The 14395-nt window shown below is 38.9% G+C and overlaps 1 protein-coding gene across 3 annotated transcripts; it reads left to right on the top strand.

Moving 5' to 3' along the window:
* Positions 1-657: 657 nt before the first annotated feature.
* LOC149084201 (8.6 kDa transglutaminase substrate-like) lies at positions 658-13186 on the top strand. Of its 3 annotated transcripts, none has more exons than XM_089234543.1 (4): positions 658-913; positions 9193-9257; positions 10941-11073; positions 12977-13186. In XM_089234543.1, exons 2-4 carry the CDS (start codon positions 9211-9213, stop codon positions 13094-13096), a joined length of 300 nt encoding a protein of 99 aa, XP_089090669.1. In that variant the 5' UTR covers positions 658-913; positions 9193-9210; the 3' UTR covers positions 13097-13186. The 3 variants fall into 3 exon arrangements, with proteins under 3 accessions (XP_089090669.1, XP_089090670.1, XP_089090668.1); XM_089234544.1 differs by lacking the exon at positions 658-913 and adding an exon at positions 7677-7798; XM_089234542.1 differs by lacking the exon at positions 658-913 and adding an exon at positions 8037-8182.
* Positions 13187-14395: the final 1209 nt, after the last annotated feature.

Below are 14395 nucleotides of genomic sequence, written 5' to 3'. Positions count from 1 at the left end.
CCGCTTCCTTCTTTTCGACATTTCAAGCCCTCCCAGTATTTCAATATGACTGCTGCACTTTCGCATTAAAAAACTTCATAAACGACACGCTAGCGTTAATAATCTAAAATGTAGATATTATTCCTGTACATTTACACACATCGTTCTATGTTTTTAAAAATTAAAAACAAAAATATTTAAAATTCGGTTGATTCTTTCTGAATCTCCCCCTCCCTCTCTTGTGTAAATCTTTAGTTAATCTATTGATTATTATACATGTAGAACTTGATAAAATTACATTATGTGATACATTAAGTTGCTGCTGAACTGAGTGCATGTATTTTTTAGTTTCGACGTATTTTTACTTACGTGGCGAAGAATGAAAATAAATTTCTTCGGGCGATTTCATTCTGGATAATCTCTCGCAACCCCCACCAACTCATTAAAGTGACTTCCACTTTGGGAACAACTGCTATAGAGTAAGCTTGCTTTCCGACAGGTCGCATAAGTTATCCCTATGATGTAAGAGATGTTGATTCTTGCTGGTCTGGCTTTCTGTTGCAACAAATTCACGGTCATACATTTCGTACATCTAAATAAACATCTTCAGAGAAAAAAGTGCTAAAATTAACATCTACAAAGAAAAATTTTTGTTGCATCAGAAAACGCAAAATACCTCTTGTTATCCGAAATATCAAAAACCTTAGTCATTCTATAAATTATTTCTGTGAGTCTACATGAGACTCTTGATGTTGCCTGGCTTGGAGGGCCGTTAAAAGTTTTCCACAGATGCATCGTTTGCACGAAATACGGCTGCGCTCGTTTATCAAACTGCAGGCATCGTCTGGTCAAACATGGAGACAATGTTTAGACACCACCATCTGCGACGGTTTTAATTACGTCGTTGCTTCACTTTTCCACTGCCCTCGTGGAAGTAAGTACTATACATCTTTTATAATCTTATAGCGTCTTTACTAACCTTTACTAACGAAATTTGCTTGTTTGTATGCAAAGACATTGAAAGTCTAAAACGATACATGTTGCTCGAAATGTTTTTTGAGAACTGATATTTTTTCTTGGTAAATTTATAAAAGCGCGCGAAAATCTTCCAGCAAGTGATCAAAATCACTGGTGGCCGACCTTTTTCTAGGCCTCGTTGGAAAAAAAGTCGTTTCAGGTTCCATCCGAGGATAAAGAGGGCACTTTGAAGTAATAATTCACCAATCTAATTAAAATAACATTAGTCAAACTGCTTAGTAGCATCATCGAAATACGGGCAACACGTGTGTAGTGAGGTCGAGATGGGAGCCTTGCACGTGGAACTGGGGGGGGGGGGAGCAAACTCAACATAATCAACTTTTTATAGCACCACAGATTCACAGATTCTAATACAAATTTTCCCTCAGCCTATGACACCCGCAGGAGCTTTCCTTTCCTTTCGCGTGCATTTCAACTCTTTTCTTGGCGACTTTGTGTCCACTATCTGTGCCTGTACGGGTTTTCAACCGGTCTATCTCATCTTCACATGTCTGAAAGCTCCGCGCGGGTATTGCTGTTATGGTTTCTACACTATCTACCAATAAGTATTTGGACACCTGTGATAGAAAAGAAAAACTAACTTTATTCAACATCAATAGTTGGTAGAGCCTCCACGAGAGGCAATTACAGCGTGAACCCTCCGGGGCATACTTTCCACAAGTCCTTGTGTGACGGCTAGAGGTATTTTCTTCCACTCGGCTTGGAGAAGACATGTCAGTTCCTTCACCGATTTTGGACGGGTAGGGCACCCCTTAATTCTGCGATCCAACTCGTCCCAGAGGTTCTCGATAGGGTTCAGGTCTGGGCTCTGGGCAGGCCAGTCCATTCGATGAACCCCATTGGCACCATACCAAGCCTTGGTTAACCTCGCAGTATGACAGCTGGCATTGTCGTCCTGGAAGTAACAGGGGTCCACCCCGTAAAACTGCCACAACGTAGGACGCACAGTGTCATCCAAAATAGTGCAGTAGGCATCGGCGTTGAGCTTACCATGAATGGGGACCAAGGGTCCCAGTCCATACCAGGAGAAACACCCCCAGACCATAATTCCACCTCCGCCGAACTTGATTGTTGGCACAATGCATTCTGGCAGGAGACGTTCTCCAGGCAGACGCCATACCCAGACCCTGCCATCCGAACGGTAGAGGGTGAACCTTGATTCGTCGCTCCAAAGAACCCGCTTCCACTGATCTACGGTCCAATTTCGATGTGCTTTGCACCACATTAACCGAGCAACGCGGTTGGACTTTGTGATCAAAGGCTTATGGGCAGCAGCACGACCATGAAAACCAATCAGATGTGCTTCCTTACGGATGGTATTCATTGAAACAATACTCCCGGATGCCTGTTGAAACTCCTCGCGGATGAGGGCCATCGGTTGGGTGCGGTTCTTCCAAATTTCACTGGACAGCACCCGTCGGTCTCTATCTCCCAGTTTCGTTGGTCTGCCGACTCGGGGCAAATTCCGACAATCACAGCTCACCTTCCACTTCTTAATCACATAGGCCACTGTCGATTTTGGGTACTTCAGCTCGCTAGATATGTCCCTTAAGGATCGGTCATTTTTGTGATACCCGATAATTATACCTTTCTCGAAATCAGAGAGCTCCGAACTGGCGGCATCTTGCATGCGACTAATGCCGATGTTGTTTCCTACACGATATATACCGGCGGAGGGCGTGACGTATCTCGGGACCGCAGATATCGTCATTTGCATAGGTGTCCAAATACTTATTGGTAGATAGTGTATAATTGCTGCATAGTCCCTGTTGGGTTAATTTTGTTTTTCTATGTTTTTTAATTATTATTACTATTTCTTTTTTTTTTTGTTTCCTCTCCCTGTTCCCTTGCTTAATCGGCTGGACTGCCAGCTGGAGTATTTTTACCGGCACGACTGTAACCCTCCGGGTCACAGAGTCGTTCTCGGTTCGTTCAGTTCAGTCAACTGTTTGCCGCATTTGGTAGAACATTTAAGATCTACTCCAAAATATATTGGAAAACTTTTATTTTTTCTAGTTAGAAAATACTTCTTTGTTTCGCCACAACAAACAGGGGTGCAAGAGCTGCGCCAATTGCGCCAAAACGGTAATCTTGCTAGATGGTGCGCTAAGCCGCCGAATCCCTGCGCATTTGCGCCAGTTCTTGTTTGTGGTTCGCGGAGGTACCGCTAGGGCGCTGTAGTGCGTCAAATACCCGGAATTTAGGAAAAAAATCATGCGAAAATTTTGTTCACGGGACGCGTTCATTTCCCACCACCTAGTACTGTATAATCGCGTTATCTCGTGACCTTGGAAAGTAGTTCTGCTGCTTTGAAGTACAAAATCCTATATTGTTATTGGTATAACCCGCGGGCAATCAAAGTCCGAGAATGAATATATCGAATTTTCCGATTTCGGAGAGTGTTTTTCTCCTGCGGGTTATATACTGAAAATGAACGTAAATTCCGTGGCTACCAACCTGCATTCAAAGACAGCATATCTACGGCATAGATTCGTTTTATTTTTCACAGTATTGCACACGCGCCTTTGCGAAGAATCGAAAAAAGGGATTGGTTAACTCGTTTAAATCAACGAAATTTTTCGCAGACCGTTGGGAAAAAACAGGATCTGTAGAAACTCCATCTAAAATATCCATAGGTTTGTCGTCCAGCCACTATGCGGTCGTGTGATTATCGTCGGCGGTTGCCGATCGTAACGATTTCACATCGCGAAAATCCTTATTTGGCGAACAGAGGGCGGCTCGAGGAAAAAATCGCTATCCATGCAGAACATATATTTGGCGCAACTGACCACGTTTTTATTGGCCGAAAAAGCTTTTTTCACCCTTTCAACCCCATTTGGCACACCTCCTAGAGCGGCTTCCAATATGGCCACACGGTCCGTACCTGCATTGGTGGTGGGGGGGGGGCATGCTCTTAACAATAGTCGAAGGAAGGAGCTTGTACTAGGAACATGTTCATTTTATATAACTTCTGTGAGATACCTGTTATATATAAATGTCCCACTTTTCCAAAACATGTTGGAGTGAATGAAATGTTTGCATCTTTTCTTGTTTTTTGTGCTCCCTCTCGTGCATTGCTGGTATGGTACATTATTCCCTCACGTATTGCTGGGATGTTGCTTAATATTGCATCACCAACAGAACTATCAATTATGTGTGATGAATGGGTTGCACTACGATGCAAAGAATTACAAGAAGTGAAATCAGTTCAGAGAATAGATAGTTTTATATTCGGCAGACATATTCAACAAGCAGCAGCCCAAAATTCAAAATTTTTCCAGTTTTGGTGAAGGATTTTTTATTTTTAGCACATGGTAACTTAGACAGTGAAAGAGAGTTCAGTGTTAACAAAAGTCTTTTTGAACAGAGATAAATCTGTCCATCCGATACTTTAATGGAATAAGATACACGAAATCTTATGTTCAAGGGCATGGAAAATTTGAAAAAAATTGTCATTGAGATGCTGAACTCTTCTGAAAGCGACTCGTGATTCGTATAGAAAATTTCTTAACAGGTTTCAGGCTGAAAAAACAGCAGAAGGAAAAAAAAAACATTTTTAATCTATTAACATGCTATTATGTTGAGAAATTGTTTAAGTAAATAAGGTATTTTTATATATTTTTCTCATTTTTTGCATTTTGCTTTTAAATTTAATCATTTCTTTAAATTCTGTGAGAAGTTAACTTTTTTTTCACGGAGATCCTTATTATATTCTGCACACACTTTTTTTGCTATATCAGGATGAATAAGATTTTGATGTTTAAGCAGTAGAATTTTTTTTTTCTCTTGCTGCCTAGATTTTCAGTACGCATGGTGCTTAATTTGAAAAGAGAGTAATAATTTTTTTTCGTCATTTCAGTAATGCATGTTTTAGTAGTGACAGATATTTCAGAAAAAAATTTAAATGGACTTTGGAAGGAAATTCATTTAGAACTAGCTTACCCGTCGCGCGTTGCTGCGATCGCAGAAGAAAGGAAATTCAAGGAAATGAAGGAAAGGAAGAAAAAAAAAACTATGCCAGAGAGAGAAAAACCTTCGCGGGAGTGTACTCAACAACTTCCCAAAGTTTCATGGCGATCGGATGAATGGTGTAGTAATGCACAAAGTACAAACAGACATACCTTGGTTTTTATATATATAGATTATTTGTTCCAACCATTTTTGGCAAAACTTTTGGCATTTAACAGAAAAATTACATCTTATATTGCAGATATTGTTAGTTTTTAGTTCTGCTCCATTTTCGAAATTTCTGCTCCAAAAATGAATTTTGCTGCTCCAAAATGGATGAGGGGCGCTTGCACCAGTGCTCAAGGTATCCAGAAGTAATGGCTTATAGTTAGAAAACTATACATGATCTGTTTTAAGTTTTAGTTGCATTTAAGAAGGCAACTCCTGCAGTTTAAGTAATAAAGTTCAACGTGAGTACCATTGGTGTCCCTGCAGATGCCCAAATGCTATTCCATCTCTTGCCAAGCATTTTGTAACATTTCAGATGTAACTAAATTAATTGCTGCGAGAGATGTGTATTGTTGACGTGGTAATCTCTACATTTGATTTAGTTTGTACGTACACGGCATTTAGCATGCATCACTGATTTAAATTCAGCTAGCATAAACACACACTGAACATTACTTTACAGCAGTGTTTCCTGAAATTGTTGAGTTATTGAAATTAAAAAAAAAACAACTTTTTATACCGCTCCCGTATGCTCAAAAACCCAATTAGGAAATCGTTGTCCTGTCTCTTTTCACGCCAAAAGAAGTTCCATGTTTCTAAGTACAATATTCACTGAGACAAGAGTTTAAAAACGGAGAAGTTGGGAAAAACAGCACTAAAAAAAAATGCAGGAGAACGATTTTATACAAATACAACGCCACAACAGGCAAAATGCCCAACAAGATGGCTGAGAAAAAGATGCCCAACAAGATGGCTGAGAAAAAGATGCCCATAAATCCCGCATTTAATGCTGTTTTTTTCTCTATTTTCCTCGCCTTTTCTAATTTGAATATCTCAGTAAATATTGCACTTAGAAACGTAATTTTTTGTAGTTGGCGTCAGGTAAGAGGGCAACATATTTTTGACTGGGGTTTTGGGCACACGGGGTTGAAAAAGTTATTTTTATTTTCATAACTATACAACCCCTTGCAACACAAATGACATATGAGTACTACACGTTATTTGGATACTTTTCCCAAGTGGAAGTATTCCTCTAGAATCAACGGTTCGCCAGTAAAATACCTATGCACCTCCGTATATTTTTCAGACATAATAGAGTTATAACACGAATAACGAAGGGTAAAACAATTTATTTCTATCAATCTATTTTTATTGTTATTTAGTGTGGAGTGTAGAGCAGCGTTTCTCAATCTTTCTGTAAACCAGTAAAATGTCTGAAACAATACGACGGACCAGTTGTGTCCCCTATTGCGTAACATTTTTGTAGTTTTCGTTGTTCCGATATTTTTTATACATTTGTCCCGTTTTTCGACGATTCCCACATTTGAAATTTCAATACTTACTAAATTCAAGAAATACATACAGGTACACAGAGTTTTCGTAATATAAACTTCATTATGATAATAAATGCAAAATCATACATTTGTATATAAATTATACAATTACAATATTTAATATAATTACTGTTTGTTATTATTTTTATTATAATTTTAATTATACGTTTTCTCACATTTATTAGTTCCCACATCCTTATTTTGCTTTATTTGTCAGATTTAACGTTTTGTCCTGTTTTTTTTTTTAAATTTTAATTACGATTCACAAATCGTAATTAAAATTAAAAAAAAACATATTTCCGATAATGTATTTGATGACAATTAGCGATGCCGCGTATTTTACTGATTATTATTCAAGATCATCGTTTACCGAATTTTATATGTTTATGCGATCTGTAGAAGCCTACTTCCACACCCTCACACTCTTCATCAGTTTTAGCAGTGATTAGTAAATCGCGTTAACGCAATAAATTGTAGTTTTTGGCAAAATTTAGTCATATCCCGTATTTAGGATCGCAATTTCATGCATTTTTCTCGATGGTGCTTGGTGGACCTAAGTGTGTAATTTTGTTTGTGAACTCATAAACGAATTACTAATATCAATTGCAACAGGTGAATATTTTTATCACGGCTACCTACGGACCACATATGCCATCTTCACGGATCATATGTTGAGAAACGCTGGTCGTTGCCGTGTTTTGAATAGGATCAACAGAAGTGATCTTGCTTTACTTATTTATTTTTCGCATTTGGGGAATCGCATCTGACGATCTTTCCAAAAGGTTTCAACCAATCTTGTCGATTTCGACCTGAAATATTTCAGATGTTTGTATTTACACAGAAAACCTTCATTTTTCTTTCAGCTCTAACTCATTTTTTTTTTCAGCAACTGTTTCCGTTTCCTATAATAACAATGATAAATCATTATTAACTTTTATTGCAACAGCTGTAAGCCTATTCATGTTTATTTCCCCAGCGGGCAAGCAGTGAAATTTTGAATGCTACGTAGCCAGTGTCAAGTACGCGTACTCATAAAATTGTTAAGATGGATTTTACATCCATATTGCAAATTCAAACAGTAGTTATAGGAAAAAGATCTAGCTTTCGAATTTAAAAGATATCGATGCAGCTGGCTTTACCTTGTTCCAGGTTCGAAGTACGTGTACTCATCAAATTGTTAAGATGGATTTTACATCACTCTTGCCGTTTGACGGGAAAAGACGTTGGTTTTCATTTACTAGATTCGTGGAAGAGTAGTCACGACTTCTATGGTAAATATATATTCCGTTTTGTTGGCCATATCTACTTCCATCATCAGTTACCAGTCTGTTACTTCTTGTTGAATTAATGGCGCAATGATATCACGGAATTGTAATGAAAATAGTCTTATGAGGTTATAAAATCTTACTTTTTGTGACGATATCGCAATATGAGTGTGAATCATTCCCTCCTACTCTTAGACGTTAAATTATCTGTACATATATATCACGGAAAGAGACAGCGATGGGCATCCTATATGTGGACATGTGCCGCTGTTATTCTTGCTTTGAGAGACTGTGCCATTCTTTCATATTTTCCGGTGTCAGTTGTGTAACTGTACCCTCGGACGCCACTTTGAGCATTTACTGTGAGTCCCCATAGCCTGGGGTACATTGGTATGTTTTATTTTCTCTGATATCCGCAACCTACGGCTGTTTTTGGACCTTTTGTTTTTAGTTTCCTGATTAAATAAATGCATTTCGAACAAAGGCTCCATTGCGAAATTTATTTGCTTTGACGTGTACGATCACCCCCAGAAGTTTGTCTGTAGAATTGTCTATTCTTTCAACGTTTTTGAAAAAGCGGACGAAATCGAAATTGCAGATTCAAACAGTAGTTATAGGAAAAAGATCTAACTTTCGAATTTACAAGATATCGATGCAGCTGGCTTTACCTGGTTCCTGGACATTAGTTCCCGAAATGTGTGCCAGTTGCGGGAGAAAAGGTTTTGGAATTCCCACGTGCTTGTTGGATGCGAAAACTTTCAAGCAAGTGTCAGCTGGTTGAATCGTTTCAAAGAACGGTATGATGTGTTTCCATAACAGATTTGAGAGAAAGCAAATTCAGTTGATATGAAAAATGTGAATGAATGGAAAGCTGGTGAAATAGCGAAAGTGATGTATAAAAAATAAGCCTATACAGGGCTCTGCGAGTCAAAAACGTTGAGAACCGCTGCACTAATATGCACTTATATACGCTTTACTACATACAGCATCTGAAGCCTTAGCTAGTTTGGAACTCTAAAACGATATTTATCAGTATAGAGAACTTTTATAACGAAGTGATTTCTTCGGTATCTTGGAGTTCGTTAAAACGATATTTAGTTTTAAAGGGATTCCAGGTTTTTGCATTGTTCCTGTGTGAACTTATCTGGGCGATCAGAAAAGTGTTCGTTAAAACGAGATTCGACTGTAATATTTATTCCCCGTCTAAGATGGTCCCGGTGTTGGCCCGTTGTAATTTACATGGTATAATTTTGTCTCATTGGCCATACTACTTCGAAAACAAGAAATATTTAGAAAAAACTTGCGATGTTTAATGACAATTTGCATGTTTTTTCCCCCCTTCATTATCTTAATTTATTGAATAATATTGAGTAATTGTCTACTTTTTGGTTTCTTTTCAGAATAACTCGCCTGCGAAAATGAAGACAGTCCTCATCTTATGTTTTGCGGTTGCACTTTTCTGCTTGTAAGTGCTTCATATATTCAAAAATAATGATTAAATTCTAACAATCTTGAAAATCTATTAACAAACATTTGAACTTTCTCCGTGTGGTATCATAGTTATGTGAGCAGGGCCATCTTGGCGGAAAGGTTTACCCCAGTGGTTCCCAAACTCTTGTCACCGCGGTTGCATGGTTCATCTGCGGCTCCCCAGAACAGGAATTTTTTAATAATTATAATTTGATCACGTCGAGACTCAGGGTTTCTGATGACAATAACTGATTGATAACTTTATCCGATAAAAATCCGCGTTGTAAGAGCAATGAACATACGCCCTGTTTGGTCAAACGGGACGACGACGTTTTTCTTTCTCGCATATAATAGGTTTCAAAATGTTAAATCGTGCACTTTTTTTTTAAATTTTTTCTAAAACAGCATTCCCCAGCCGCCCCCCCCCCCTCCCCAAGCTAAAATCCTTTTTTTTAAATTCAGAAAATTGTGAGGAGCACAATTTTCTACATCTTGCAACAGGGACTCTATAGGCTGTGATCTATATAGGCTGTGTGTACATATTCTTACATGGTCAACCCATGACTCGCGGGTCAAATGTGGCATTTGGAGTTATCTGATGTGGCCCGTGGCGAAATTTCTTCAGTGACCCTTGGCACACCTCCAGTTCATTCAAGTGGCTCACGATACATTTGCAGATTACTCCAGTAGCTGAAATCACATTTCCATATCACTTGTGTGGGGTTGCTCGCAGAGCACGTAGTACAGTTCAGTCAAGTGGCCACGACATATTTTGTAGTTTAATTTTTTTAATTTAATTTTTATGGAGTAATTTAATGTCCCTTGGCACGTTTCACGATCATTTAAGTGGCTTTGAGGGCATTTCCAGATCACTTGAATTGCTCGTGGCGTGTTTACAGATCCCTTAAATTGCCCGCGCCACACTTTTAGATCACCTGCAGTACATTTCCAGATAACTCAAGTGGCCAACAACGCATTTCAAACCACTGAAGAGATCCGCACTCTCCAAAAGCTTGAGCACACTTGGTTTAGTAGATATTGTGTATACAAAAAAAAAAATCCCTTCGAATCATAAATAGGCACACACACATCAATATCATTAGATCACCGCGACACACACGCTGAGAAATACTGGTTTACCCATTTACAGCCCAGGAGCCTCGTATTGGATGAAGACCTCTAATAAATAGCCCTGCGTAGGTATCTCAAAATCCGAGAGATATTGACGCCGTTCAGAAGACCATGTACATAATTTGCCGAAAAGCGTTCGTTAAAACGAGATTTTTTCGCTATAACGGTATTCGTTAAAACGGGATTCGACTGTATACCAATTCCTTGAATTTTTAAACTGCTAACGAATTTATGGGACATCCTGTATATGAAATCTGATCAGGAAATGTATCTCCTCTTCCTCCTCAATATAAAATACTGTCAACTATTTTTTGAAACGGCAAATAAATTTTAATCCCTTTACGAACGGTCCCTAATTGATCACTTCTTTGGGTGCCGGCCTCGAGAACGGCCGGCGGGGCCCCTGATTCCCCAAATGACGGGCCTGCATTTGGCCCCGGGGAGGGGGAGGACCATGATGCTCTTAAGACGGCCCTGGGTGATGCGGTGGTTCACAACACTTCAGTGCTGAACATTTTAATATCTGCAATCTTTGCTTCATTTACAGATTCAGTGGAACCGAAAGTACGTCTCTACCGAATTGTAAAGCCTTCAAATGTGTACCAGAAGAATGTCCGAAGCGCGACTGCCAATGCGGAACATACAAAGGTTATTGCAAATGTTGTGACGTTTGCTTCAAGGTATGGATTTAATTAAGACGACTTGATATACGTGTATTAAGGGGTTCTAGATTTAATTTGGTAAATCAAATCTTTATATTCCTCTGCATGAGCGAATACTCTGACCATATTTCACAGAGACAAATACAGGTAATTGAGATCTTAAATACGGGATATCGCCAACTATTACCGAAAAGATTCAAATTGACGAGGAAATGGCGAAAGAGATGCTAAAATCGCTAAAAAATTGCCAATTTGGCAAGAAATGAAAGACTTCTGCATATTGCATTTAATAAAAATTTGTTTTACGGGGGCGGGGGGAGGGGAGACGTCGTGTACGACAAATATATCGTCTGATTTTCCTTTGTCTATATATTTTTGCTGGTCCACAAATAATTCCTCTTATGTATTTTTTTTTTTCTGTCCGTAAATTTTTCCTTCATGTATTCATTATTTTCTCCTGTTTATTTATTTTCTTCAAATCCGCAAATTATTTCTCTTTAGTTTTTTCCGCCTGCAAATTATTTACCTTATGTATTTTTTTTTTTTGGTCCGCTTTCCCCCTGAAAGTATGTTGCCACTGTGCGGTCGTGAGGGTATTCGTGCTGAGGATCCAGGCACGAACCCCGTTGACGGCACAGTGGTGGTGGTCGGCCGAAGTTGGTTTTCTGCGGTTTTCCAACTTCGAAGACTGGATGCGCGCGCGCGACCCGATCTCCCATTTGAAAAAGTCTCTTCGCAAAGAGCAGGCAGACCTACAACGCGACATTATAGTAACATAAAAATTCAAGCATTCTCACTTCAGAAAATGGAATGCAGATGGCAGCACGAACACGAAACAAGCGCAACTCGATGACATAAATACGTTAGGGCCATACATACACTCAGAATGCATCCGGAATGTGCCGATTCGTTATAAATTCCGTAGGGGAATGTGCATGAGGTGCATGTACGGTTAAGTAGCAGTAAGTATGGTCCCCAAAACCTTATAGTTCACGACGTTATAGTCCTCCAGTCCACGACAAACTGCCTCAGAAAAGCGAAAGAATGACTTTGGGAGAACGCGAAGACTCTTTTGAAAATGAAACCGAGCATTCTTTTCGATTTTTCGACCACTGCTGAATAATGTTCAGATATCCTAAGCCGCTCGTGAATACAAATGCCCAGAACAGTGATCCTAGTTGCACTTACTTTCATTTTAATTAATTGTTATGAAATATGTGTGTAGTGCACCCATATCACGTACGGGAGGAACTGGTAAATGGTTGAATTTAAGCGATATTTCTGCATGATTTTTTCCACTTTTATGAAGCATACCAATTTCATTTGAGAATTGTTCATAACCGGCGGTAAAAAGTGATAAATTTAGTGAAATTGATCAAATTTACCGCTAGGATCGGTGATTATGTACAATCACCGATTTATCACATTTACCCCGTAACATAACCGTCGTAATAACCATTGAGAACCCCATTGACTGTCTCACGACAGTCAATGGGGTTCTCCAGATCGATACAGTGGGGCTTCAGCTTGGTGCAATGTATCACTAAGCCCCACTTGGTCAGCGGTCTAAGCTCAGTAGCTATAGCTAAAAACCACACGACGGACATTAAGAGGGTTGGCAACAACCCTCAAATCTGGCTCCGCTGATTCTCGATTCGGGATTTATTTCCGTTTCGCCCAGTCAGATCTGTACTGAGTGGGATGGCGGCTTCTGATTTACGGATTGTACACCTGTATGGCCTTAGGGCTGGGTCAGGGGTGTGTTGATGCATTATTGTAACATAACAACACCACGGGTGAAAGAAAGCTCTTTAGAATACAACCAAATATTCAATTGTATTAGTATTTGTATTGTATAACGACTGCTTGAATTTAAAAAACAAAGTAAGATAATTTAAAAAATTTTCTTTCTTTTTTTTAGTGTCCAGGAGAGGAATGTTTAACTATTCGGAATGACAGATGTAAGGACGGCAAGAAATGCAAGAAACCTGACGGTCTTCAAGGTCCCGAACTATATAATGCAAAAGGAGTTTGTCCATGATCGAATTGCAATATGTTGTTTAATGTTCTGGTATTTCGCAGTAATTTTCTTTCATGAAACTTGAATAAAGCTTCTGAAAATCAAATGAAATTTTATAGACTTGTTTGTGAATCAGAAGTGTGTGTTTCGGATCAACATCGAGGGTAACTCTTGACGCCTAAGTTCGTCTAAGATTTCAGGAGAATGGGAGAGACGAGAATATTTACCCGAAGGGCCGTATTCACCGACATGGTTTAAACACTAGTTACAATTTTTGGAAAAGAGGTCAACATAGATTGGTTAAAAACCTGTATTTAACCAATCCGTGTCGATCTCTCATCAAAAAATTGTGACTATAGTTTAAACCTTGTCGCTGAATACTTCCCTAAACGGTGAAAAAAGAAGACATTAGAAGAAGCAAAATGACAGATTTAAGAAAAAGGGGGAAACAATTAAATAATGGCTGATAAAGGTCTATTCACATACATCCATGACTGCTCGTCTCAACTGAAAAAAAAAATATTGTTGCCAGTGTTAACCTTTTCTTTCACACTCATCAGGCCCAGTGTAGATTCCGACCCATCAGTCTGATCAGGGCTGGACTTTGGTAGGTGCAAAAGGTACGGTCGCACTGGGCTGCGGAATTTTAGGGGTCGCAAAACGAGATAAAAATGATTTGACTACATATTGACTTGAAAAAATGACTTCAATTCACATTTTGATTTAACAGAGCAATAGCTTAAAATACTGTCCAAGTCTTAAAATTCATACACCTAAGATCTAAAATTCCGACATCTAAGATCTCAAAGTCAGAAATGAAAGACCGGAAATTCAGACTTCTATGATAAAAAAAATCAGACACCGAACCCTCTGGCCTAGGGTTTTGACAGAACCTGTTTTAGAGGGGGCCGCAAAATACTTAAGCCCGTCCCTGAGTCTGATTACCGTCACGTCTCGGTTTCTTTAGAAGAAAATTTTTGCACCATTATTCTATTGTTTTCCGACTTTAAAGTAAAATTTAATATTTTTTTAAATTTTCTCACTTTTATATGTTATTCTTTCTTATGCCTCACTCCTAGTTTCAACTCACATTTAGCGCTCATTTGCTTATTCACTTATTCTTATGCTCACTTGCTCATTCACTACTTTTGTGCTCACTTACTGATTTGCTCAGTTACTTAGCACTACTATTCTCACTTACTGATTTTCTTAACTGCTCACTCCTGTGCTCACTTACTCACCGATTCGATTTTTTGCTCACTCCTATGCTCACTTGCTCACTAACTTTCTCATCCACTCACTTCTGTGCTCACTTGTTCA

Source organism: Pholcus phalangioides, unplaced genomic scaffold (genome assembly GCF_987345545.1).
Source record: "Pholcus phalangioides strain wild (caught in Gottingen) unplaced genomic scaffold, Ppha-v1.0 ptg000008l_1, whole genome shotgun sequence".
NCBI lineage: Eukaryota > Metazoa > Arthropoda > Arachnida > Araneae > Pholcidae > Pholcus > Pholcus phalangioides.
The sequence above is the reverse complement of the archived record's forward strand: the minus strand, read 5'-3'. Positions and strand labels throughout refer to the sequence as shown.

What these genes read in the sequence shown, in the direction of transcription:
- LOC149084201 (XM_089234544.1), top strand. An exon ending in GCGGTTGCACTTTTCTGCTT is followed by an intron (nt 9,258 to 10,940) that starts GTAAGTGCTTCA and finishes CTTCATTTACAG; the next exon opens with ATTCAGTGGAACCGAAAGTA. An exon ending in GTTGTGACGTTTGCTTCAAG is followed by an intron (nt 11,074 to 12,976) that starts GTATGGATTTAA and finishes TCTTTTTTTTAG; the next exon opens with TGTCCAGGAGAGGAATGTTT.